The 26,268-nt window shown below is 51.0% G+C and overlaps 1 protein-coding gene across 1 annotated transcript in view; it reads right to left on the reverse strand.

The window, feature by feature from the left end:
* The window catches only part of JPH3 (junctophilin 3), a 103,188-nt gene extending 77,166 nt beyond the window's left edge, over positions 1 to 26,022 (reverse strand). The window contains exon 1 of the mRNA XM_070397762.1: positions 25,354 to 26,022. Coding sequence (XP_070253863.1) covers positions 25,354 to 25,735 — 382 coding nt within the window. The 5' untranslated portion in view covers positions 25,736 to 26,022. The remainder of the gene's footprint in view (positions 1 to 25,353) is intronic.
* Positions 26,023 to 26,268: the final 246 nt, after the last annotated feature.

Raw genomic sequence — 26,268 nt, forward strand, 5'->3', positions numbered from 1 at the left:
GGGCCAAAGGCCCCCCGAGAAAAGACCGCAGGGACACAGTGAAGAAGAAAGCAGAGGCACATCCCGGTGACGGCAGCTTCAGGGACACAGACCTGGGCTGCAAACAGCGCTGACGAAGCTAACTTCACCACGGCCAGAGGTTTCCAAGAGGAGTTCGGAAGAGCACTCGGTGGGGACACCTTTAACTGCACGGGGACTTTAGTGCTTCAAGACCTTACGGCTTGAAATTGGCAGACCTGATATCCCCAAAAGAATCAAAAGGAGGGACTTGAAGAGATCTTTGTCACATTCACAGCAGCACTATTCACATCAGCCAACAGGTGGAAACAACCAAGTGTCCATTGAAGCATGAGTGAGGTAACAAAGCGCCATCTAGCCATACGTGGAATATTATTCAGCCCTAAAAAGGGGAAATTCTGGCCCATGCTATCACATGGATGAACCTTGAAGACATTATGCTGAGTGAAATAAGCCGGTTACAAAAGGCCAAAAACTGTACTATTATATTTACATGAAGCATTTAGAATAGTTAGATTCATAAAAACAGAAAACAGAATGGAAATTGCCAGGGGCTGGTGGGAAAGAGAAATGGGGAGTTGTTTAATGGAAACAGTTTCTGTTTGAGGTGATGTAAAAGTTTTGAAACTAGAGGTGATGGTTGCATAACACTATGAATGTAATTAATGCCACTGAACTGTGATTAAAATGGCATGTTTTCTGTTATCTGTATCTTACCATAATAAAAGAAAAAGAAAAAAATCAGGAAAACTGAGCTCGTATTCTTGTTCTACATATGGCTGTGTGACTTTAGGCGAGTTTCTGGACCTCTCTGACCCCCCGTTTCCTTATCTATAACAGGAATCTAAAATTCCTCACATTATGGGTCGTTGTGAGAATTAAATGTCTCAGCAGGACATTCTACCTACCTGGTAAGGGCTTTGGGAGAGAATGCAGGCGGGGGGGGGGGGGGGGGGGGGGGGTCTTGTCCCATTACTCTTCTAACTTACTATAGCAGAGGCTTAGAGACTGCAAATCAGAGGCTCAGAGACTAAAACTTGCCAATATACAGGTTTCATTTGTCCCATACAGCATTTTTATAAAAAACTAGAATTGACTGCCAACATTCCAAATTAAAGAGATTTCACATGAAAGTTCAGATCTCTTGTTTCTCCTAAAAAGTACAAGATCTAGCCACCCTGGGTCTTCACTTCCAGACAGTAAAATGGACTTGAGTGCAGCAGCAGTTGCCCCATCTAGATAGGCACACCCCATCCAGTTTGCCCCACTCCCCGCTACTCCCTGCTATCTCCCACCTAGGCCACCTCCTTTATGTACCTGTCCTGCATTGGAGGTAAAATCCAAAACAAGTGTGGGATCCGAACACGTGGTCCCAAATGATCTGTCACTGATTTGTCACCACTCCACAGCCATCACCCCCAAGTCAGAACTGGTCCTGACCACGCATGGGCTTCTCTGTCTCTGAGACCTCGTCCACAGAGCCTGTCCTTACTCAAAACCCCCACCCCGGCCATTCAAATCACACCCAGCCCAGCCCAGCTTGCACCCCTTCTCAATAACAGCGGGGTGACCACTCCAGCCCACAGTGCTCCCCACCGAGCAGCCGCAGCATCGGGCCTGCATCCAGCACTCCACGGGGCACTCAGGAGAGGGCATGGGTTCTTCCGCGTTTGCTGACTGCATCTTCCCTGCTCAAGCGGATTACAAACTCCCCAGGGGGAATGGGCCTTGCGTTCTAGGCACCTCATTCTTCACACGACACAAACCCAGCCCTCGGAGGAGGATTCGCAAACAGCCCAGAGTGGGCCAGGGCCCCAGGAGCCCAAGAGCCCTCTGCTCCAGCAGGAGCAGCCTGTCCATTTAAAGTGACCCCGCCCCAGGTGTTTTCTAGGAGCAGAGCCTGAGACCACATCCTTGTGCACACGATTCGTAGGCGGAGGGGGCACAGGAGGGAGGGAGGGCAGCGGGGAACCAAGGGGGGGTGGTCTCAGCTGGACACCCCCCTCAGCCTGATGGCGTGGGGGGCTGAACAGAATTCATCCCACCCTGAGGTGAGGGGGTTGGACTCCTGGACCCCCAAAGGTGGGGTTGGGGCACAGGGTGAGGCAGCTAAGGTAGGGAGTAGGCCCACTGCCATCAACAGTGGAAGCTGCCCTGACTCGGGGCACCCTCTGCCCTCCTCCCCCTCAGGCGGCATGGCCCGTGCTGGGCAGAGTGCACCTTCTCCCCAAGGAGGCAGTGCGCCTCCATGCCCACAGCACCCACTGCACCACCTCCCCAGGATCAGCCTACTGGCTGCCAGCAGCGGACAGCCGGGAGGGCCAGGCAAAGGCAGTGGCTGACTGTGTCACTCAGCATCCCAGCGTGGCCGTGCTGGGTGGAGGTGCCAAGGCTTGCCTCGGTCGGGGTTACAAGGAAGGCTCTGTGACCCGGTGGCTTCTCCCCTGCCAGGGTGTGAGGTGGCCTGTGGGGAGTGGCCCGTAACAAGGCCAGACTGCTCCTGGGACAGTGGCCTTTCCGCAGCCCCTCAAGCTGGCAACGGGCTGCCATTGCAAGGACTCTCACCTCCCAAGCTCATTCCTGCCTTACTGCCCCTTCTACTTGTGAGCTGGGGGTGGGGCTGCCAGATAAAATGCAGGACGCCCAGTTAAACCTGCATTTCACATGCACAACACACACTTTTCTAGGGCACACTGCATGGGACATATCTATGAGATCAGGCCCATGATCTGAAATTCAAATTTAACCAGCAGCCCATAGGTTATTTTGCTGAATACGGCCACCCCACTGGAACCTCCCAAGACGACACCTGGGTTTTGCCGAGGCTGGGGTGCTAAGGATGGCAGTCCCTCCCAAACCGAGGACCCCTGCAGAGGAAGGCGACCAACCACCCTGCCCCCACACCACTGCTTCCCCTCAAAGGAGCTGGACTTGGAGATAAGGATGGAGTGAAAGTTAGAGAGCAGAGGCATGATGGACAAATAAAGGTGGGTCCATGCAGTGGAGGATGACTCAGCCTTAGAAAGAAGGAACCTGACACAGGCTACAGCAGGGACGGACCTGAGGACATCATGCTGGGAGATAAGCCAGTCACAAAACGACAAGTACTCCATGAACCCATTTACACGAGGCCCTAGGGGAGTCAGATTCATAGACGGAAGTAGAAAGGTCGTGCCAGGAACTTGGGGTGTGTGTGTGGGGGCGGGGTGTTTAGTGGGGACAGAATTTCAGTTTGGGAAGATGGGAAAGTTCTGCAGATGGTGGTGGTGACGGTTGCACAACAATGTGTATGTGCTCAATGCCACTGAACTGTGCACTTGAGAATGGTGAAAGTGGTAGACTTCATGTTGTGTATATTTTGCCACAATTAAAAAAAAGAAGTGCCGCCCTAACCAGTTTGGCTCAGTAGATAGAGCATCGGCCTGCGGACTGAAGGGTCCCAGGTTCGATTCCGGTCAAGGGCATGTACCTTGGTTGTGGGCACATCCCCAGTAGGGGGTGTGCAGGAGGCAGCTGATCGATGTTTCTCTCTCGTCGATGTTTCTAACTCTCTATCCCTCTCCTTCCTTCCTCTCTGTAAAAAATCAATAAAATATATTTATAAATAAATAAATAAGAAGTGCAGGCGCTCACAGGAGCCTCATGGATGGCCTGCTGGAGGCCGTGGGGCGCAGGGGTTCGTGGGGGAGCTAGGAGCAGGGTTTGAACCCCGAATCCACTTTTTGGACCTGTGACCTTGGGAAGTGCTTTAACTTCTCTGTGCCTCCCTCAGCTTCCTCATCTGTAAAATGGGGAAGGCGGTTGTGCAGACCAAATGAGGTAATCGACATAAAGTGCTGGCTGGTCATTAACAGTTAACAATTATTAATCATCGTCATCAAAACTGTAAGGGGTAAACAGCACCTCACTTCTCTGTCAACCCTATGAGCTGGATGCCTTTGTTACTCTTCCCCAGACGCAAACACACAGAGGGTGTTTAACAAAAGACCAAGGGCAAACATTGAGTGACAGAGCAGGCGGAGCAGGGTCCCTCCCACTCTCCCTGAGCTCCCATGCCATGTCACCCTGGCCCTGCACAAGTGGCCCAACTATGTCCTTGAGGAGCTGGGTGACCAGGACAAACCAAAGGTTCCATGTCAGTGAAAGGAAGGCAATCACTCAGCGACTTATTCCTGAAATCCCGTGCCTCTGCAGACCCCTGGGTGGATTAGCTAACACTAGGGAGGGTCAAAATGTGCACACAGGGCATGCGCTGGGCCCAGAGAAGGGTGACCAGCGAGGAGAAAGGACCTGGACATAGCTTCATGTCCTGAACAGGCAAATCCAGAGGCAGAAAGCAGACTGGCGGGGGCTGGGGCTGGGGGAATGGGAGTGACTGCTAGTGAGCACGGGTTTCCTTTCGGGGAGATAAAAATGGTTTGGAGCTAGATAGAGGTAGAATTTGTACAGCATTGTCAATGTGTTAGATGCCACTGAACTGTCCACTTTGAAATGGTTAGTTTTACATGATGTAGATTTCATATCAATTTTTCAAAAAAGATATGATGATTAGTAACAGAGAAATGAAACATGGTAAAAAATTATCTATAATAATAAAAGCGTAATATGCTAGTTAGACCGGACATCCTTCCGGACAACCTTCTGGACAAAGCCGGGGCTGCGAGGGAAGCCCGGGTCCTGGGTGCCAGAGGGAAGCCGGTGCTGGCAGCCAGGGGAAGGAAGGCCTACTCTTGCACGAATTTTGTGCATCGGGCCTCTAGTGTATATATAAATTCAAATTCTCAAAACGAGACAAAGAAGAGCTGATCAAGTTCTAGGGGCTCTTGAAAGAAAAGCCAGGGTCCTGAGCTTTAAAACAAGCTCCTGTGGCCAAAGGGTCCTGCCGGGCAGTCCACCCAGAGGTGCTGGAGCTCTGGGAGAGCGGAGCCCGCAGCCTGGGGACTTGGGCTTACCCTCCTGCGTGATGGAGCTGACACCTGTGCCACATGTAGATCCAATCCTGCAGCACGCACATAAGGCGCTGGGCGTGAGGGGCGGCCGGGCCTGCCTGCCCAGAGTCTGCAGCCTTGTTGTATTTGCATTTTTGCCCCCTGTGGGAACATATCTCTGATTTCATAACTGACGTCAATAAGAAAATGGATTTAGTTATACAAAACACTCTCCAGATGAGCTCTGCTGGGACTGCCCTGGGCAGCCGGCCTCATGGCTCCACAGCAAGGGAGGCAAAGAGCAAGAGAGAGAATGCAGGCCAGCTCAGCCAGGAGACGGCTGCAGGAGCCGATCCCGCCCAAGGAAGGCTCCTGGGGCATCTGGGCCAGCCCTCGTGGGGCCTCCTCTCATGTTATCTTTCTCTCTTTCATTGAGGAGGGTGGGGAGGGAGGCCCCCCATCACCCAGAACACCAGCAAGACCTGGACAGAAGATCTGAGTGGACTCGGATGAGGAAACAAACCTCCCTAAACCTCGCCTGTCCAATGCCAACTGGAATGATCCAGATCGCGGGGAAGAGCAGACGAGGCAAGACCACCAGTGGGTCTCACACTGGAAAAGCACCAGCATCTCCCACCCCCACCAGGCATGTTAAACCCAAGTTTCCGACTCCACGGGGTGGTGCACGCAAGCATCTGCATTCCTATTGGGCTCCCAGGCGAGGCGACGCTGTGCTCCGGGGACCCCACTCTGAGTTCCACTCCAGCACCCGGCACAGCAGCACCTGGCTTGTGTGGGCACCAGTGTTGTTTGGTTCAGGAAACACCTGGGTCCGAATTTGAAAACCAGAGCCCTGGGCTAGAGCACGGCCTGGCCAGCTGAGATCCGGCCTCAACCCCTGCCCCGGCATGTTGGGTAGTGTGGACGGTCAGCTGCAGCCAAGGTACCTGCATCTGCCTCAGGCCTGCGCCATGTCACACACACTCTTATTTTCCTCCCCTGCAGCCCCTACCCATCAGCTGAAGTTCTGGAGCCTTCACCACAGGCCCAGAGAACCAGCCTCATGGAAAATGCAGTCCCACTATATGCTGGCCTCCGGAGTGGCCTGGAGATGCCCGGCCAGATGAAATGGGCTCTGACCCTTGCAGCACCAGGCCCTTGGCGCATGTGAGACTTGGCCACGAGAACCCCATGTTGAAGGGCATCCCCTGTGGGTAACAGACGGCATTTACAAAGCTCCAGGTCCCCTTTTTCACAGCTGGACCAACGCCCTTTGCTCACCTTCCTGTCTCATCTGTCCCAACGGTGGGCAGAGGGGCCGTTGACCAGGATGAGGATGTACCAAGTAGTACTTCATTCTTTCTTTTGTTTCACAGTTCAACCAGGAAGTGGTTTTCCCAGACACTGTGAGCACAAATGTCAGAGTAAACTTTGTCCAGTTGGAAAGACCACCACAGCAACTTCCCCACTCAAGGGCCACCCCCAAATCGCCAGGCCAGCAGGACTCTGAAATGACCAGTGAGGAAGCCACTGCTTCCCAAATGTCCTTGAAGATAAGATGAAAGTCACCTGTTTATATGTTTTTAAGAAGAGAGAGGGAGAGAAATACATGTTCCCAGGCCCCAACTCTGACCTAATGAACCAAGATGGCCAGGGATGACCAGGGGACCTGTGATTTCACAGCCCCCGTAACTCTTCTCATCAGGGCATCCTGGGTGTTAGGGATGTGGAAAAGGAAGAGCAGGAGGTGAAGCGACTAGTTCAAGGCCACCCCGCTCAGGGGCAGCAGAGCCAAGGAAGCAGCATCATGGCAAAGGTGGTGTCCAATGTTCTGGAACCTTCCTTAGTTTACACTGTATCCTGGACCTATCTCCACCTTTTTTACATCATTAATGATGGTTGCAACTAGTACAACATGTGAATGTGCCACAGCCCTACAAATTACAAGCCAACCCTGTCCTGCGAATACTTAGGTAGTTCTCATTTTTGATAGCTAATCTTTGTACATAATATTAAGTTATATCCTTGGATACATTCCTAGAATGAAACTGCTTGGTCAAAAGGAAGATTTTAAAAAAGATTTTTGATAAATTGCCCTCGGAAAAGACCACATAAGAGTGATTATTTTCCCCACATCATCATCAACACCAGAAAGTGTCACTTTAAAAAATCTGTTTTAGGTGGCTCTGAAGAGTTATAGCTAGTGGAATTTGTTATGGGATGAACTATGTCCCCCCAAATCCATATGTTGGAATCCTAACCCCTGGTACCATAGGATGTACCCACATTTGGAGATATGGTCTTTAAAGATATGATCAAGATGAAATGATGTTGTTAGGCAATGAGCACATGAAAAGATGCTCAACATCACTGATCATGAGGGAAATGCAAATCAAAACCACACCGAGTACCATCTCACACCCACTATAATGGCTGCCATCACAAACAAAAACCAGAAACAGGTGCTGGAGAGGATGTGGAGAAGCAGGAACCCATGTATACCGCTGGTGGGAACATAAAATAGTGCACCCACTGTGGAAAAGCTGGCAGTTCCTCAAGAAATTAAACATAGAATTACCATATGATCCAGCAATTCCACTTCTGGGCATATATCCCCCCAAAATGAAAGCAGGATCTCAAAGAGATATGTGCACACTCATTACTCACAACAGCCAAGAAGTGCAAGCAATCCATGTGTCCATGGAAGGATAAATGGATAAAGCAAATGTGTCCATCCATACAATGGACTATTTCTCAGCCTTAAAAAGAAAGAAATACTCTCACACACTACAACACAAATGAATCAATCTTGAGAACATTATACTAAGAAAATAAGCCAGATACAAAGAGACAATTACTGTATGATTCCACTTATATGAGGTACTTAGAGTAGTACAGAGAGGAGGAAGATGGTGCCAGGGGTTGGGGGAAGGGAGATGGGGAATTATTATTTAATGGGTACAGAGTTTCAGTTCTACAAGATGAAAAGCTTTCTGGAGATGGATGGGTGATGGCTGCACAACATTCTGAATGTATTTAAAAACAGTTAAGCCCTGGCTGCTGTGGCTCAGTAGTGGCTGGGGCTCGTGTGGGAGGCAACCAATCAATGTGTCTCTTTCACATCGATGTTTCTCTCTCTTTCCCCTTCTCTTCCCCTGCCTTACCCCTTTCCACTCGCTTTAAAAAATCAATGGAAAAAAATATCCTCGGGTGAGGATTTACATAAATAAATAAATCAGTTAAGATAATAAATTTTATGTTACGTGTATTTACCACAATTTCAAAAAGAGACCATCAGGGCTCTGGCCAGTGTTCCCAAGTGGTTAGATCACTGGCCCATGCACGGAGGGGTTGCAGGTTGGATTCCCTGTCAAGGGCACGTACCTGGGTTGCAGGTTCAATCCCTGGCCCTGGTTGGGGCACATGCGAGAGGCAACCAATCAATGTGTCCCTCTCACATGGATCTTTCTCTTTATCTCTCTTTCCCCCTCCTTCCCTTCCACTCTCTCTGAAAAGCAATAGAAAAAATATCCTTGGAAGAGGATTTTTTAAAAAAAGGAAAAGAGAGAGAGAGAGAGAGAAACCATTAGGGTGGGCCATACTTCAATAAGACTGATGTCCCTATAAGAAGAGGAAGTGACACAGGGGCACGTGCACAGAGGAACACCATGTGAAGAGGCAGTGAGAGGGCGGCCATCTGCGAGCCAAGGAGACAAGGAGAGAGGCCTCAGCAGAACCCAGCTCTGCCGGCACCTTGGTTTGGCCTTCCCACCTCCTGAACTGTGAGACAGTAAATGTCAGTTAAGACCCCAGAGTGATTTTCTGCGATGACAGCCCTGGGAAACTATTACAGAACTCTCAGCCTCTAGTCAGGCGCTGTACCTATATAAGCACAAAGTAAAAATTAGGAGGACAAACCAAGAGAAAGGATGAAAAGTCATGTTTCCAAGAACATATAAGCAACATATTTTAAAAGAGAACCTTCTCCCCACCTCTAGGACACAGGAGAAACGTTTCTGGAGAAATAGAACCAGAAGAGCATGCCCCAAGGAACACCAGGCAGAGAGGAGGGTGGGGTGAGGCATGGGCCAGACACAGGACTATTAGAGGGAAGTCATTCTGCACTGAGACCCTGCCTGCTTCCCCGGCCAATTCGGCTGGAATTAACACCCGGCATGAGAGGAGAGATGCTCTGAAGACTGAACCAGGCCAGCAGTGAAAGCTTCCACACGCACAACTTCCAATCAGCTTTTTGGTACCTTACGTAAGTAAATGAACAGCCAAGGGTCATCAGACATTTGGAGAAAGCCTCTGACAGAGAAGACAGACACCAAAACGTACAAATAAATGGGAAAAGAATTTGTAGGAATCATGAAAAATGCAAAGTGTGGAAGAAGACATCAGAGAAGCCAGAAATTATATCTTCAAATCCAACACTGCATCCATAAAATGAGAACCAAATGCAATAAAAAAGGAAACACGGGAGAAGAAGAGCCCCTGGAAACTGAAAGCATGATGGCTAAACAGTTTTGGTCAATGAGCTGGAAGCTAAGTTCAACAAAATCTTTCAATAAACTGGAACAAAGAAGTGAGCAAAGTAGTAAGAAATAGTGAGATCAGAGTCAGAAGGCCCCAAATCTAGTGGAACCTCGGTTCTTGAACTTAATTCGTTCCAGAAGGCTGTTTGAAAACCAAGTCATTTTTTTCCCATTAGAAACAATGTAAATTGAATTAATCTGTTCCAGACCCACAAATGATTTCCTGTTTTAGCCTTGCTTGTATACGGTACATGTCTAATGTACTCTTAAATCTATAAACACTTTAAAAACAGAAAGGACATGAAATGTATAGTAAAGATGAAAATTCAATAATAATAAGCAGCAATGAAAGTAAAAAAAAACATGACACTATTCACAGCACAATTTCCTAAGATGTTAACAACATGAGGTTTAGTGGTAAACTGACCCATACTTGCACATTCTCCCCTTTGTTGCCTGAGAGACATGTGACCAATCATACAGGTATCAGCGCGAAAGGGTTGAAAACCAAACTGTTCAAGGTGGGAGATGTTCACAACCGAGGTCTGACTGTATTGGGAGTTCCAGAGACCAATGAAGGAAAATCACCGAAGGAATAACACAGGGAAGTGCTCCATATCGGCAGGATGTGAGTGTCCAGGCTGAAGGGGCTCACAGACACCTTGCGTGAGAAAGGAAAATGACTCATACTGAGACACGGCATTATGACATTTCAGAACTCCAATGAGCAAAGATCCCAAATGCTTCCGGAGAAAAAGAAAAACAGACTGCATGCAAAGGACCGAGAATCAGAATGGCATGAGACTTCTCAACAGCAACACCAAAACCTAGAAGTCAGTGGGGAATTGCCCCATCCCCACCACCGAATTCTGAACAAAAGTAATTATTAATCTAGAATTCTATACACAATCCATTTATCTATCAAGTTATCAAGCCACCCAAACTGTATCTTCCATGCATCCTTTCTCAGAAAGCTACTATAGGATGCACTCCACCGAAAATGAGGGAGTAAACCAAGAAGGAGGAAGATACAGGGAAGGTCCAACACAGGAGAGGTGAAGGAAATTTCCAGGAAGAAGAGCGATTAGTGCAAATGGAGCTACATATATGTACATATCCCCATATGTATATACTAGAGGCCCGGTGCACGAATTCATGCGCAGGTGGGGTCCAGCTGGCCTGCCTGATCGGAGCGATCGGTGGGTAAAGGGGTGGAGGTGGGGGGACAGCTGGGGGGAGGGGCCACAGGAGGTTGGCTGGCCAGCCCCGCCCCCATCAGGCCGGTTGGCCAGCTGTAGTGTGCGTCATAGCGACCGGTCATTCTGGTCATTACAGTGCTTGGCTTTTATATATACAGATATGATTTCCAGAAAGCAATAAATGAAAATATACAAATATATAAAAAGTAGGTATACATGCATGTATATATTATTTGTAGAGAATCTGGTGGGTTTGTTCATGTGACAAGCTGCATTGTATTTTCCTGAGCATTTGGAAAGAAATAACCAGTAATTTAAAGAAAACTCTGCAATTGCAAAAATGAGGCAATTACTAATTAAAGTTGTACATGAAACGTGTATAGAATCAGAGTGCATTCCTTGGCTCAATAATAAGAAATATTAGTCTTTTAATAATGAAAAAATTGACTATGGTTAACCAAAAATTGTGACAAAGTACTGGAATGGTTAGGGAAGGTAAAAAGAAGAGTATTCTAAAAGACTAAAAATCTTCATCTACCATAGTAGGAAGTCAATAGATGATGGCTAAAAGTGAGAATGAACCAAGAAAGCAGTAAGAACACATATGTAGCAACTTGGAGGTAAGTCTCTGAAGACGCAGCTGAAAGAGTTTGAAGCCGTAAGTTCAGGGCCGCAGCAGATGGAGGGGCCAGGGTCCTGCTGATTTTTGTTCTAAGCCAGCGGTTCCCAACCTGTGGGTCGCCACCCGTTTGGGAGTCGAACGACCCTTTCACAGGGGTCGCCTAAGACCATCGGAAAACACATATATAATTACATATTGTTTTTGTGATTAATCACTATGCTTTAATTATGTTCAATTTGTAACAATGAAATTGGGGTCACCACAACATGAGGAACTGTAGTAAAGGGTGGTAGCATTAGGAAGGTTGAGAACCACTGTTCTGAGCACTATTTTGGTTTCAGCACTAACGGACATCTTAAACTATGGGCACACCGTATCTTTTAAAGATTAAACATTGTCAAAGGGGCTAGGAGGAAAGATACCTTTATGAGGAAGTTCCCACAATGGTGATACTACCCTCATTTTTCCAGCTTCAGACACCAAGGCTCAGAGAGGATTTGTGCCTCCTGGGGGTGTGGATCTGAACTCCCACACAAAGCCCTGGAGGAAATGGCCTGGTGAACACCCAGCTCATATATTTAAATGGCTGGTGGGGAAAAACAGAAAGAGGGGGAGAGGTGGCAGGGCAGTGGGCTCCTGGGAGAAGGCTCCCTGAGAAGGCCTCAGACTCATGCAGACCAGAGGCAGGAAAGTACCTGAGAGAGGCCACTCGAGGCCACATGCATCTAAAGCAGACTAGCCGGGAAGCAACCCCGGAGTCAGCAGCCCCAGCCTTCCTTGGCCTCGGAGAGGGGCACAGAGGTCTCTGCCCCTCCTAACAGACATCACAGCTGCCCTGTCTACCCTCTACTTTCTGTAAATGCCAAAAGCCTCTGTTTAATAACAACCCCCCTCCTTGCCCAGGCCCCTTGGGGGGCCCTCACAGGGTATTTCTCAGAAAGCTGGCTCAGTAGACTATGGGCCCCATAGCTGGGGTGTATTTCCAAGCTGTGCCTCAAACCTCTACAGAGAACCCCTGAAATCTTCCCAGTGGACCCCAGTGGCCTATGCAGAGGAGAAGGATGGGCTCAGGGCTCCTCACAGGACACAGAGGTGAAGCATCAATTTCACATATGGCATTTGCTCCCAAGGGCAGGGTTGGTACAAGGGCCCCCAGCCTGGGTGGTTACAATTAGGGGGCCATCTGGAGAGAAATTAAGCTTTATTTTTTTTACTAACCTCTACCTGAGATGTAGATAGGCAGCAAACCACTGTGGTGTCACCAATAGAAATGGCACGTCCTGTGAGAGTGACTGCAAACAGCCCAAGATAACGTTACGTCCAGGCCTGTCTAGGCCAGAGCAGGGCCGGAGAGCTCAGATGAATCTCACACCCACCCTTCCGGACACCAGAGCGGCCAGCCAAGGGTGGAGAGGGCCAAGGACACACAGTGCCCACAGTCCATGCCCGCCTCTGTGGCCCCACGAATGCCACTCCAAGCTTGTGTTGGCCCGGGGAAGGGACATCCAGTACTGTGCCTTCATGCCCCAGGATGCTGCTGCCAGAGCAGAGGAAACACTGAGGGCTCTACAGGTGGGTTCTGGTAAACAGACTGGAGACCCTGACCCTTCAGGGGTCCCCCTATCCCTGACCCCACCTAGTTCCTCTGTCAGGTCCCAGCCCCCAGTCCCTCAGGGAACCTGGCCAGACCCCATCCCAGTCACACCGGCTAGCGCAGAGCACTCCTTCCAGGCACCTGTCAGTGCTGGTTGCACAGGCAGCAGGCTGGGTCTCCCAGGCTGACAGGCCCTTGAGGGAGGGCCTGTGTCTGTGCTCTGCTGCCCTCCAAGGGCCCCGGCACCTGGGTGGTCGTGGCGCCCATGGTCAGCTGGAGACCACTAAGGGTCTGACGCACCAGTGCTCAGCCCACCGCCTCTGATTCCCACACGCTCAGAGTCACTTGACAATCCCCTGCCCAGCTTGCCCAGAAGGCAATACTGATGAGCTTTACCCCGAGACCCCCCACACTCCAGGGACCCAGTTTCTAGTTAATGCTCTTCACTGTCCTGAGGGGCAGGCACAGAACTGGAAACCGAGGCAGGGCGGGGCACTGAAAGGGCCTGGGCGCTCTGCTCCCACTGGCCCCTGCTCTGTACTGGGGACTATGTGGCCTCGAGGGTGATGCCTCCTCCTGTGCAACAGGGTGCCCTGCTGCAGCGGTTGCTGTGCAGGATAATCATCTGTGCCCTGTCCCCGCAGCAGGAGCCATTCATTCTCCCTCTCCATTCCTCTCCTCCCTCTCCCCTCCCGGCCTCCCCCTCTTCACCATCCACCCATCTTCCTGTTTCTGCATCCTCTTCTTCCCTCCCCTTCCCTCTCCTTCCCTTCCTCTCTTTTCTCCTCCCTTTCTCCTGTCTGTCCCTCCCTCCCTCCCTCCCATCTGTCTCTCTCCCTCTGTCTCTGTCTCTGTGTCTCTCCCCTCACCCCTCCCACTGTCTCTCTACTAACGTCCTCCCGGGCTTGCACATTGCTGCTTTTCCTCCTCTGGCTCAGGTCTCCAGCTAATAGGACACTGTGCCTGTGCACACCTCATGGTCACTGTCACCACAGCCGCCTCCACCTGAAAAAACCCCGACCTCTGCTATAGTTCTGCCACGTTCTCTTGAGGACACGGACACACACACACACACACACACACACACTTCCTCCAAATTGGGCCCAGCACCGTGGATGCTGCCACTCAGCCTCCATGCAGGGAGCTCGAGTCCCCACTCTGTCTGTGGGATGCTGGACTGAGGGAGACACCCAGCTGGGCTGTGGGCTGGGGCCTTCATCCCCAGTGTTTATCTCCTGTCTTGTTTCCCCTAACAGTCAGGTTGGTTCTGTGCTGATCCAAAGGGTCAGGCCACGACCTCCACTGCCCAGGAGGGTGTGGCCCCAGATGTGGCCCCTTCTGCTCTGGCACAGCCAAAATCACGCTGGTTCCCAGGTGGCCTTGCTCCCTCTGCCCCTGGGCATTTTCTCATGCTTCTCCTGGAGCATCTGTGGTGCCCCAGCCTCAGGTCCCCGTGGGAAAGTCACCTCCAGAGGCTTCTCTCAGACACCCCAGATGCCAGCCTGGTCTCTGTCAGCCTGGCCCAGCCCTCCTTCCCATCAGCATCAAAACTCAGGGGTTGTGTCCCCCACAGAGCCCTGGAGCTATGTATTCACTGCTTTTCCTGGAGCCAGCTCATTGCCTGGCACACAGTTGATGCTCAATAAATACCCCTGTGGGTCCCAACCTCCCTGCAGACACCACAGCTATTCTCTCCCAGCTGGTAAAGGAGACCATAAATGCCCCCCACCAAAGCCCCTGCAGTGAGGACATGGTCACCTGACCTCCTGGCCAGTGGGCAGTGGTCCAGGTTCTATTAAGTTGACACTTCCTGAGCACCTACTGTGTGCCTGGCATCGTGCCAGGAACTCTATGGGCAAGAGAAAGGCATCCACACAGTTTACTTCAGGGAATCCAGCATCCATTAGGGGAGACCACATGCAAACAGGCATTGTGTGTGTGGGGAAGGGAGATCAGGAGTAGGGGCTGGAGTCTAAGTCACTGTGGGATCTGCAAATTATATATATATATATATATCCTTACAACTCAAAAATAAAAAGACAACCCAATTTTAAAGTGGGCATGGATCTGAACAAACATTTCTCCAAAGACATACAAATGGCCAATAAGCAGATGAAAAGATGCTTAACATCATTATCTATTAAGGAAATGCAAATGAAAACCACAGTGAGATACCACTTCACACCCACCAGGATGGCCATAATCAAAAAGACATAATAATAGGTGTTGGGAAGGATGTGGAGTATATGGAATCCTCGAACACACCATTGATGGGAATGTAAAACGGTGCTGCCGCCCTGAAAAACGGCTCCTCAAAAAGGTGAAACACATGACCCCACATATGTAGGTATCTATCTACCCAAGAGAATGGAAAACATATATCCACACAAAAACTTGCACAAGAATATTCATGGCAGCACTATTCACAATAGCCCAAAGGTGGAACCAACCCGAAAGTCCATCAACTAATGAATAGATAAATAAAATGTGGTCCATCCACACAATGGAACATTATTCAGTCTTAAAAAGGAATGGCGGTCTGCTACATGTGACGTGGATAAACCTGGAAAACATTATGTTAAATGAAATAAATCACATGTAATATGATTCCATTTGTACAAAATACCCAGAATAGGAAAACCCATAGAGACAGTAAATTAGTGGTTGTCAAGGAGGTGACTATAATAGGGGAAGCTTGGTGGAAGATACAGGGGATCTCTCTGTATTATTTCTCACAATGCATGCAAATCTACAATCATCTCAAAATAAAAAAGGGTTAATTACAAAACCACAAACACCAGATAGTGTTGCTGCCCTTCTCTGACATTGAACAAAATCCAAAGTCCCTCCCGAGGACAGGAAGATCTCGGAGCTCAGAGCCCCCAACCCTCCCCTCAGCAGCTGCATGCCTCTTCCTTTGGATCTTGGAATAAGCCAAGCTTGTTTGGCCTCTGAGCCTTTGCACATGCTGTTCTCCCTCCCTCACGCTCTTTCTCCCACGCCCCACACATCCTCCAGCTTTCCACTGATATGTCATGCATCATCCATTGTCCAACTGTGACTTCCAGAGCTCCCCTCCTCCCCTGCTGTAGGTCCTGTGGCCAGACCAGGGCCCCAGTGAGCAGCCCTGCAGACCGGGTCCCTGCCCTCTAGGAGCTTCTAGTCACAGAAGCCACTAGTTACAATACACAGGAGCATGTGCAATAATGGAGGGCCCCGAGGCACTGCAGAGGCCAGAGGAGGGGTGCCCTACACCTGGCAAACCCACCCATTAGCCCACACCATCCTCACCAAAGTGCATTTCCACTATTGCTCCCCCACCCGCAACTACCCACAAGCAGCTAGGCTTCTGAACTGAACAGTGAACAACCAAATGGCCGGGGGCGGGGCCACAGAGAGGTTATGCACAAAAGTTAGCTGGACAGTCCCTAAGCTGACAGTGGGGTACCAGCTCCTGGCCTCTTGGTTTTGCTTTTACAACTAGCCTCCGAGTAAGATGAGGGTGTGATACCTGCCCACCAGGTAGGCCCCTCCTGGTATTCCCGGGAGGGGCCTCCTGCCTCCCTTAGTTCCTGAAACCTGCCCCATTGAAAAGCCCTCCTGGGCCTCCCTACAGTCAAACTGCTGCCCACTATACCTAGAAATGCCTCACATCCTTTCTAGGGGTCCTCACCCTGAGGCACAGACTGACTGGGAGGGGCACAGGTGCTTCTCAAGGCCTGTACTTGGGACCCCCTGCATCAGATGGCCCAGGCGTGTGACCCTGCTATAGACTCCTGAGCTCTCCTCTGGGGAGCTTGTCCTGGGGCCCGGGGCAGGTGATTCAAACTGACAACCACATATGGCTGAGTTCCAGCATCTCCCGCTGCCCACTCCTGGCCTTTGTTTTGATTCCACAGGCCTGCAGGGTTCTGCTGGCTCCGCCTTCCTCCCATCTCCCACTCGCTATGCTCAATGAGACCCATCTCTGCACATTCAGGCATCTGTGGAGACTGGAAGGGTTCTTATCCTGGGGTGCACGGATAAGTCCCAGGGAGTCTGTAAACCCCATAAGTGTCCACAAACATTGCATGTGTGCAAGGACATGTGTGTGTCCTAGGAAGGGACCCACAGCTTCGTCACACTCTCAGAAGGGCCTGGAAGAACACACAAGTTTATGAACTGCTGGGTAGAGGCCCACGGAAGGCCAGGTTTAAGAAGACTGTGGTGTCACCTTTCCCAGCCTCTCCTTTACTTTAGACCCTGGGCTCCTCTCTGGGCCTCTCAGGTTCCCCATCTGTAAAGCAAGGAAGTGGCTGAAATAATTGCTCCATCACTAGGTGCTAGTTCTGGAGCCATTCGAGACCCAATGTCCACAAATGACCTCGTCAAGCCACATAACCCTGTGAGCCTCACTCTTCTCGTCTCCTAATGTGAGCACATGGCTTATCTCAAAGCACTGCTTTAAGGAATAAAAGAGATAACATTTACGGTAAAGTGCACGGCCCAGTAATCAAAACAAAGGAGCCATTTAAAAACTGCATCCCTCTTTCATAGGACTCTCCCTGGCTTCCTGATGACTCTGGGTTTCACTTATGTGCTTTGGAGCACTGTCAAAGCGAAGTCTGCCAGCCACTGCAGTGAGCTGAATAGTGACTCGCCCCCGTCCCAAGCGACATTTACATCCTAACCTCAGATACCTGGATGGGCTCTTATTTGTGAAAAGGGTCTTTGCAGATGCAGAGAAGTTAAAGAACTTGAGATGAGATCATCTAGGGTTTGGCTGGGCCCTAAATCCAATGGCAGGTGTCCTGGTAAGAAAGGAAGAAGAGAAGGCACAGACACAGAGGAGAAGACCACGTGTTCACGGAGGCAGACACAGGAGTGCTCTTCCTTACTGTACTATAGGTGTTGTGCTTAGAAGCTTCCTAGTCTCTTTCAGTTTTTTTTTAATGAAGCACATTAATTTCATGAGCCACATGACCCAGAGTCTGAAAACCTCTGTCTAGAGCAGCGACTCTTGGCCCTGCCTGTCCTTATCACACACAAAGGCTGGGTGCCACCCTCCAAGATCCTGGCTGAGTGGGGTTGGATGGAACCCCAGATGCGTCCGTGATTCCCAAATGCAGCTAAGGATACTTTGGAAGAGAGGCCCTCGACCTGAGCTGCACACTAGAGCCGCCTGGACAATTTACAAAAGAACCCCAATGCCAGGCTGCATGCAGGCCACCTCAGTCAGGCCAGGCTTCAGCATCTTCCAGACCACCCAGATGGCTTCATGCACAGCCACGGTTGGCGCTCGTGTGCTAGAGCAGTGCTTCCCACACTTGAACCTCCCGGATATCTCCCAAACACCCGGATTCTGACCCTGGAGATCTGCATTAGGGCCTGAGATTCGGCATTTGTAACTGTCTCTCAGGGGACCATCTTGGTGGGGCCCCGGACCAGCGTCTTCAGCATCAATTGAAACTTGTAAGAAATGTAAATTCCTGGGCAAGAGATCTCAGGCCCAAAAATTCAGGGTGGGGTCAGCCATCTGTTGAACCTGCCCTCCAGGCGATCCTGATATACACACAAGTTTGGAGAGTACTGGCCTGGTGACAGACAGTGGCAAGCCAACACCCGCCCAACTCCTGTGTTTCTACAGCAGCACAAACAGACCCTTGATTTTTGGGCACCTCCAAAAGCACTAGGGGGCCCTCCCTGGGTCCCAATGAAAACCTGTGACATTCCTGGGAAGGTGGGAGATAGCACAAGTTGAGAGGGGAAACGTGTTATGATTCCATCATAGAGATGAGAACACTGGGGCTGAGAGAGGACAAGCCTTCTTCAAAGTCGTCAACTTCAGTATAGGAGCAACAGCTGCCCTGCCCACCCTTCCAGTCTCAACTCAGGGGTCCCCCTCCCCTGCTCATCTTTGCTAGCACTTTGCAATGAACGCTTCTCGTTAAATAGTGCTCCAAAATGACTTCTGGTCATGACTGGTTTGCAGCATTAGAACATTACCACTCTATCATTCAAACTGTATTCAACACCATCCATCGTATTCAGGTGAAACACTAGCAAAGACTTAGGAGCAATGGCAGAGCCAATAACAAAACAAAGTTGATCTAGGACTTATAATAGTGATACTTTTAGAGAGTTTTAAATTTTCCCTTTAATGGTCTATGTCCAGTTCTAAGTTCTTGCAATGAGATGGACATACGAAATGATGATGGTGAATGAAATTATCAAATACTACTGCATTTCCCAGTTCATTCATTCCACAAATATATACTGAGTGGCCACTGTATGCTGGCACTGTTTTCGTCCCTGGAAGCTTACTTGCGCTCCACCAGCACCGTCCAAGAGGACTTCCCATGATGACGGGAATGCTCTACCTCAGCTCTGTCCAGGATGTACCATCACTAGTCACATGTGGCTAGTGAGCACTTGAAATGTGACCAGTGTGGCTGAGGCACTGAAATGTATACATTTTATTTCATTTTAACTCATTTAAGTTTAAATTCAAATAGTCACACGTGGCCAGTGGCCACTGGATTGGGCAGGGTTGGTCTACATGCCTACTCCATTGATACCGATTTAATGAGAACGGTGGTAAAAGAGCTTTTCACTGGCTGTTACAGACAAGATCACTCCTTTGCCTGCTTTTGGTTGTACACTTATAAGCCCTGCACGCTCTATGGAAACTGAGCACATACAACCTGAAGCAGCAGAAGTCAGCCTCAGATTTTAGAGTGACTTCTACAAGTCTCACTAAAGAACCCACCCCAAACCCGCCTACACCAGCTGGGAGAGGCTCTCACAGTGCAGCAGGAAACACCAGGAAGGTACTCAACTTTTTTAGAAAAGACTGACAGGATTGGGGTGAAAAATAGGCAAACACCCCCCGTGGTGGTGTTTCTTGGAGTAAGGAACCCACACCGTGACAGAACACGAGCAGGCAGACTTCTGATAGCCAAGTGTGCGGGAGGGGTCGGAACCAGGCGGTCCCTGGCCAGGAGAGGAGGTTTGGCTGGGCGAGGAGGCCTGGAGAGAATTAGAGCAAAGCCAGCCGCCCAGGCAGTGTGTGGGGAGCTCTCCAAGGTTCTGAAGAGCCTCCTCGCTCCTAAATGAAGACAAGAGAGCCAGCCCCTTGTTCTAAACCACCGAGCCTGCTTGTGGCAACGCCAGAACCCTACAGAGTTCACCTTCATCTACCATGTGGCTTCTCTTCTCACAAACCGGAAAACTACAAACTGAGGGAGTGGCTGATCCAAGAGGGGATGGACCACTGTCGAAAATGAAAACAAACATTACTCTTTTCCTAGTGCTCACAACTCTAAACATCTTGTCATTTAAGGACATAATGAGTTTTATCTACAAAATGACCAGCTCAGAGCTGGTAGCTAGTTATCTTTAGAGTAGTGGAGGCCTGGGGGAAATTGAGGTAGCAAAGGAGTCTTGTAGAAAAACAGTAGAGGTTCTTGGCCCTCCCTCTACAGCCATTATCACCCTTTCTTTTTCTGGGGGCTCCCTCACTCTAGCCAGATGGGCCCACAGCCCCCTTTCGTCAGGTTAGCTGCGTTAACTGCTAACACCAGCCGGAGGCTACTCACTGACTTTGGTGGAGTGGCTATTTTCGGAGGGTGCTGATCCTCACTTCCTCACCAGCCAGTTTGGCTTCCTAATATAAAGCCCGTCAAATCGCTCCAGGGCTGTGCTGGGTGAGGGAGTCTTCAGTAACACTTCTTTCTCAGCTATTATTGGCAACAAAGAACTAGTTATTTGCTTTTCCCTTCTCATTTCACCTTCTCCCTCTCCAAAGTGGCTGAAAGAGAATTTCTGAGGAGATGCTTTTATCTCCCATAGCTGAGTGCTGGATTCTTTTTCTTTCTGAAAGGAGTTCTGATGGCCCACTTCCACCTAACCTGGGCATTTGGGTTTTTTTTAAAAAATTACTTTTACCCTGGTTTGGCTCAGTGGATAGAGCATCAGTCCCAGGTTGGATTCCGGTCTGGGGCATGTACCTTGGTTGCAGGTTTTCTGGCCCTGTTCTGGGTACATGCAGGAGGCAACCAATCAATGTGTTTCTCTCACATCGATGTTTCTCTCTGTCTCTCCCTCTCCTTTCCACTTCTCTAAAAATCAATGGAAAAATATCCTCGGGTGAGGATTAACAAAAAAATAAAAATAAAAGTTACTTTCACATATTCATGGCTAAGTACCAAAAATATACCCAAAGGTTGTTTAGTTTGTTTAGGTTTCCCCCTTCCTATGGGGCATTAACTGCATAAACATATGTTTAAAGTGGAAAGGACACATTCTGCTCCATCTGTAATCTGAGCCCTCCTCTAGGCCAGCGCTCTCCCTCTGGGATGGCTGCTTCTCAGGAGCAGGAATCGTAGGGGGTGGTGTACTTGGCCAGAGAACAAAGCTGGGCGGGTGCACGTGGCTGTGTTTTGGGGGACAGGATGGAAAACGTCTCTGGGTGACAGGTGTGCTGTGCGCCTGCGCGCGCAGGCGCCGGGAGATCTGAATTTTGACTGTGGGCGTGTGATTTGTGTGGGTGGAGGGATCTGGGCCGGTGAACGGAATCTGTGTATGAGGGGGAGAGGCCGGGTGTGTGAGATGACTCATATCTTTCAGGCTGTGGGAGGGTTTATTTGCAGGGGGTAACTTTTGGTCCCAGGGACCCTATGTACACGGCACCCAGGAGGAAATATTTACCTGTGCAGCTTAGCGCAGGGGTCCAGCGAGTGGAGAAGAGGCAATGGGCCTGGTGGGACTGGAGGTGGGGGTCCAGGTGTGCGCGTCTGCGAAAGTGCACTTGCCTACAACTCTGGGCTGCTGCACCCAGAAGAGAAGAATGGGTGTGGAGGAAGAGGGAAGAACAAGGAGGTAGTTTGAACCTGGAAGTTTAGAGAGAGGTGTTCCACACAAAAGCCAGGCTCTGGTATCGCCATCCTGAGCGTGAATCCGGGTGTGGCCCAATGCTCATCTGCCTTCTCTGAGCCCCCACTTCCCAATGTGGGAAATGGAGGAACAGTCCTGGAGAGGTACAGAAATTAAGTGCTATAATTCACCCAAACACTCGCCTCACTCCCTGCACACAGTGAGTGTGAACTATTGATATGTATTGTCCTTGTCAATATCATCATTGTCATGTCTGGCTATTTGTTCTGAAAAATAATCATTACACATGGCACTCGTTGCATGTGAACTGTAATAATAAAACAGTGATAAATAATAACGAATGCTTACTAGTATACCTGTGTACACCACCTCAATTAACCCCCACCTAATTTACAGGTGTTATTATCAGTCCTTTGAACATGTGAAGAAACAGATGCTCAGGGAAGTGAAATAACTCGCCCAAGGTCACAGAGCAAAGGCACAGCTGGGATTCAAGCACAACAGCTGTAAACTCCACAGCATTTGTTCCTGCCACCCCACAGCCCCAGCCTCACGGTCTATGTGGAGTCACCCAACACACTGTGGAAGCCGTTCAGCTCACTTCAATGAGCAACACCTGCCTTGCGCTCAGGGGAGGATGAACCTGAAGGAGGAGGAGTTGGCAGAAGTGTCTCCAGCTGAAATGGATTCCATACCAATTCCAGCTAAATGTAGAATACATTTGCTGTTTGTGCATTATTCATGAACATCACTGTTTTCCCAAGTCAGCACTGGGAGCTGGGCTGAAGTTTGGGAGCTTGCTGATGCCTGCCCAATATTCCCATCCTCTGTGCACAGGAAAAGTTGGACTGAGCCATTAATTCATTAAAGGCTCTGCCCTCTCGGAAGGGAGACCCATCACAGCCCACCAGCTGACCCACGGGGGAAGGCACAGAAATCCACTGTTTTGTTCTGGCAGATTAAGATGCCCCACTTGGCTCTGCTTGCTTGATGGATTGCTCAAAGGTACACATTCTCCACAGTCACCTCCTTCCTAAGGAGAAGTGGGGCCATGTTCCAGCAAAATAGCCCCAGATTCTGGGCTTGATTATACAGACCAGAAGGGTCAATTCCATTTTCTGCCATGCCACATCACAAACCACAAGGGAGCAGCTGGTCCTGGCGCCCTGCATTGGTATGCTGCCTCTATTGGCATACAGGTGGTATGAGGAGGACAGATCAGGGTTCAGACCCTCAACTCTGCCACCATCTACCCTCATCTGTAAAATGGTCATGATCCCCTCCATCATGTGACACTCAAGCAAGAAGATGCACCAGGAAAGGGCTTCAAGGAGCTGAACGCTGCTTAGCTGGTTGGATGGGGGATAGAGACCAAGGACATAAATCCAATAAAAGAAGCGTTTCTCACATCAACATGTCAGACCCTAAACCAGCCGTGGGCAAACTACGGCCCGCGGGCCGGATCCGGCCCGTTTGAAATGAATAAAACTAAAAAAAAAAAGACCGTACCCTTTTATGTAATGATGTTTACTTTGAATTTATATTAGTTCACAGAAACACTCCATCCATGCTTTTGTTCCGGCCCTCCGGTCCAGTTTAAGAACCCATTGTGGCCCTCGAGTCAAAAAGTTTGCCCACCCCTGCCCTAAACTCATGGCCAGCCACAGAATCAGATCCTCTCTTCCCCCAGCAGTCACAACTTAATTACCACCCTTCCTTCTAAATTGGAAGCTCTATGAGGGCAACTTTTCTGTCTGCTTTGTTCACTGCTGTTTGCCCAGAGTCTAGAGCACCTGCTCAATGTAGGCACTCAGTAGATATGCGTTGAACGAAGAACAGAATTCCACAGGCCACTAAAGATGTCCAGGGAAGGTGGGCACACTGGGGTGCTAGACCTCCCCCCCAGATATTCTGGGGAGTTCCTAATTCCTCTCCTCCATATGCCTCCACCTGAGGCCCCCTGCATAGGACCATGAAGCCACTCTCCTGGCTCAGGCACCTCTGGGAGCACCTCTGGAGGGACGGATCTGCAGAGCAGAGCAGCCTGGTAGCCCATGGGTGACAACTGCCCCCTGGGCTCCCAAAGTGCCCAGCTGGGTGTGCTAGGCTGCTGGACCACCCGCATCTGCTACAGGGCCTCGCTGTGCGTACACACACACACACACACACACACACACGACCTGGAACCCAGCAGGTCCGTCTGCTGGCCAGGCCCCCACACCCCAGGGTCAGAGAACTCTCCAACGTGATCAATGAAAACAACAACAGCACGGAAGAGGCCGCCTGGGACCAGGGCTGGGCACGGCTGTGACAGGCAGGAGCATTATATAATTAACTGCCCCCCACGCCTCCTCCCCTTTGAGGAATAATGAACCCTGCCTCTCAGTTGCATAAGCCAAAATAATAATTACTCTCCAGCCCTCTGTCACCCCTGGATGTGGCCGGGGAGCAGGTGTTGAGCACTTGCTTCATGAGACTAGGAGGCAGCGAGAGGCAGGGAGAAGACCACACATACAGTCATGATTTCTATGCCTACCAGAAGCACACAGTCACTGCTGTGCCCCACTCCTTGCCCGAGCCTGAAAAATTACCTCGCCACTTCTGAAGATGAGCTCCCAGATTGGGGAGGAGGTGGGGTAGGGGGCGGGGGCTGCATCTGGAGAGCAGGCTGGTTTGGGGTCTGGCTTCCAGGAACAGTAAAGGCTCCACGCTTTTCAGATGCACCAAGGAGTGGATACTGGAGTGTCTGGGGCAGGGTGTAGCCACAAGGCCCCCGGCACAGAAATCATCTTACAGCAGTGGTGGGCAGCTCCCTGGCTTCCTGCACCAGCTCAGCCCTGAATGTGGTGGCATCTTAGAATGAAGGCACAGAGCATTCCCTGAACTAATGGGGAAAATGATTCAGCCCCTGAGCGGTGAGATTCCTGGGCTCTCACTAAACAGATGGGCCTCCCTCCCTCCCTCCCTCCTCTCGGCAGCCTGCTCCGACAGTGCTAGCCCATGTCCAACCACCTAGAAGTTTATTGTCTTGTTGTGTTGGTTGGGGTTCCTGTCCCCCGCCTATAGCTCTCCCAATCGCTCCGTTTCCATTGGCTTGAGTTGATCAGGTCTGAGGAAGGCCCTCTGGCACCGCAGGAAAACAAGAAGCAAAGCCGGGGCCTAACTCCAGGAGGCCCACACCAAGGAAGCTCTGTCAGCAAGGGGAGGGGGCCCTCTCCCAGCCCCTCTCCGCCCTCAGTGGGTCCCAGAGGAGGCCGTAGGCCCAAGCTGGCCTTTCCGCAGGTTTCTGGCCTGCTCTTGGATGATGCACAGACACTCTGCTCAACTCCGCAACTCCAGGGCCTGGCTCTGCTCCTGGAAAGCCCCCAACATCTTCAGCTGGCACAGGCGTGCTGTCCCCCACCAAGCAGTGGGGCAACCTGTAGCCAGGGCAGCTGGGCCTCCAGAGAACCCCAGGAAATGCCCAGGTGCCCATGGCCCCACTGGAGGGAGAAGCTCAACTTCCCCAGAGATAAAGAGAAGAGGCAAGAGAAGGTCCCTCCTCCGCCCAACCCCAGCCCGCCCGCACCGGCGCACCTACCTCCATCTGAGTAGGTCTCGGTGCCGTAGCCGTCCTGCAGCCCGTTGCTCCAGGTCCCTTCGTACTTGGCCCCGTTGCCCGTGCACTCCCGCACCCCGTAGCGCCCCTTAAATCCGTGCGTCCACTCGCCCTTGTACACCCACTTCCCCTTGCTCTCCAGGCCGATGCCGTGGCGCTTGCCCTGCGCCCAAGTGCCCTGGTACGTGTTGCCGCTGGGCCAGGTGTAGACGCCCAGCACCTCGAAGCCGTGGCTCCACGAGCCGGTGTATTCGCCCTGGCCCTTGGGGCCGGTGCAGACGCCATGGCCGTGCGCCTTGCCGTCCTCCCAGCCTCCACAGTAGGACCCTCCATCGTCAAAATTAAACCTACCCCCACTGGACATGCATGTAATTCGGTTTGCAAATCCCGCAAACGGTGGGGGGAAAAAATAAGGCGATCAACAAACCGGATTCTTGGTTGGCTGGCTGGTTTTGTTTTGCTATTTTTTTTTTTTTTAAGGAAGAATGGAGAAAGCAAAAACACAGCAAGCAGATCCCGAGCGGCGGGCGGCCGCGGCGCCGGCTTCGGTGGAATTTAAGTCAATCGGGGGCGATTATTCATTTTTGAGCTGCGCCGCGGAGCCTGACCAGCGTCTCGCGCTCCCGCTGGAGACAGGACCGGAGGGGAGGAGGGAGGGGGAGGGGAGGGGAGGGGAGGGGAGGGGAAGGAGGGGGCAGGAGCAGCAGCGCTGGTGCAAACGGCTCCACCTCAGCGCCTAGTGCCCCTCTGAGGCGAGCCCGCGGGGCTGGCCGCGCAGGCCGGCGCGGGGACAGAGGCTCAGGCTCGGGGCGCAGCCTTCCACCTGCGGCTGCCGCTCTGCGGGCGCCCGAGGGCGGCGGCGGGGCCCGCGGGCGGCGGCACGGGCGGCGGCGCGGG

The sequence above is a fragment of the Myotis yumanensis genome, unplaced genomic scaffold (assembly GCF_028538775.1).
Source record: "Myotis yumanensis isolate MYYU_CA2020_CCGP unplaced genomic scaffold, mMyoYum1.0.hap1 SCAF_18, whole genome shotgun sequence".
In the NCBI taxonomy this organism is placed as follows: Eukaryota; Metazoa; Chordata; class Mammalia; order Chiroptera; family Vespertilionidae; genus Myotis; species Myotis yumanensis.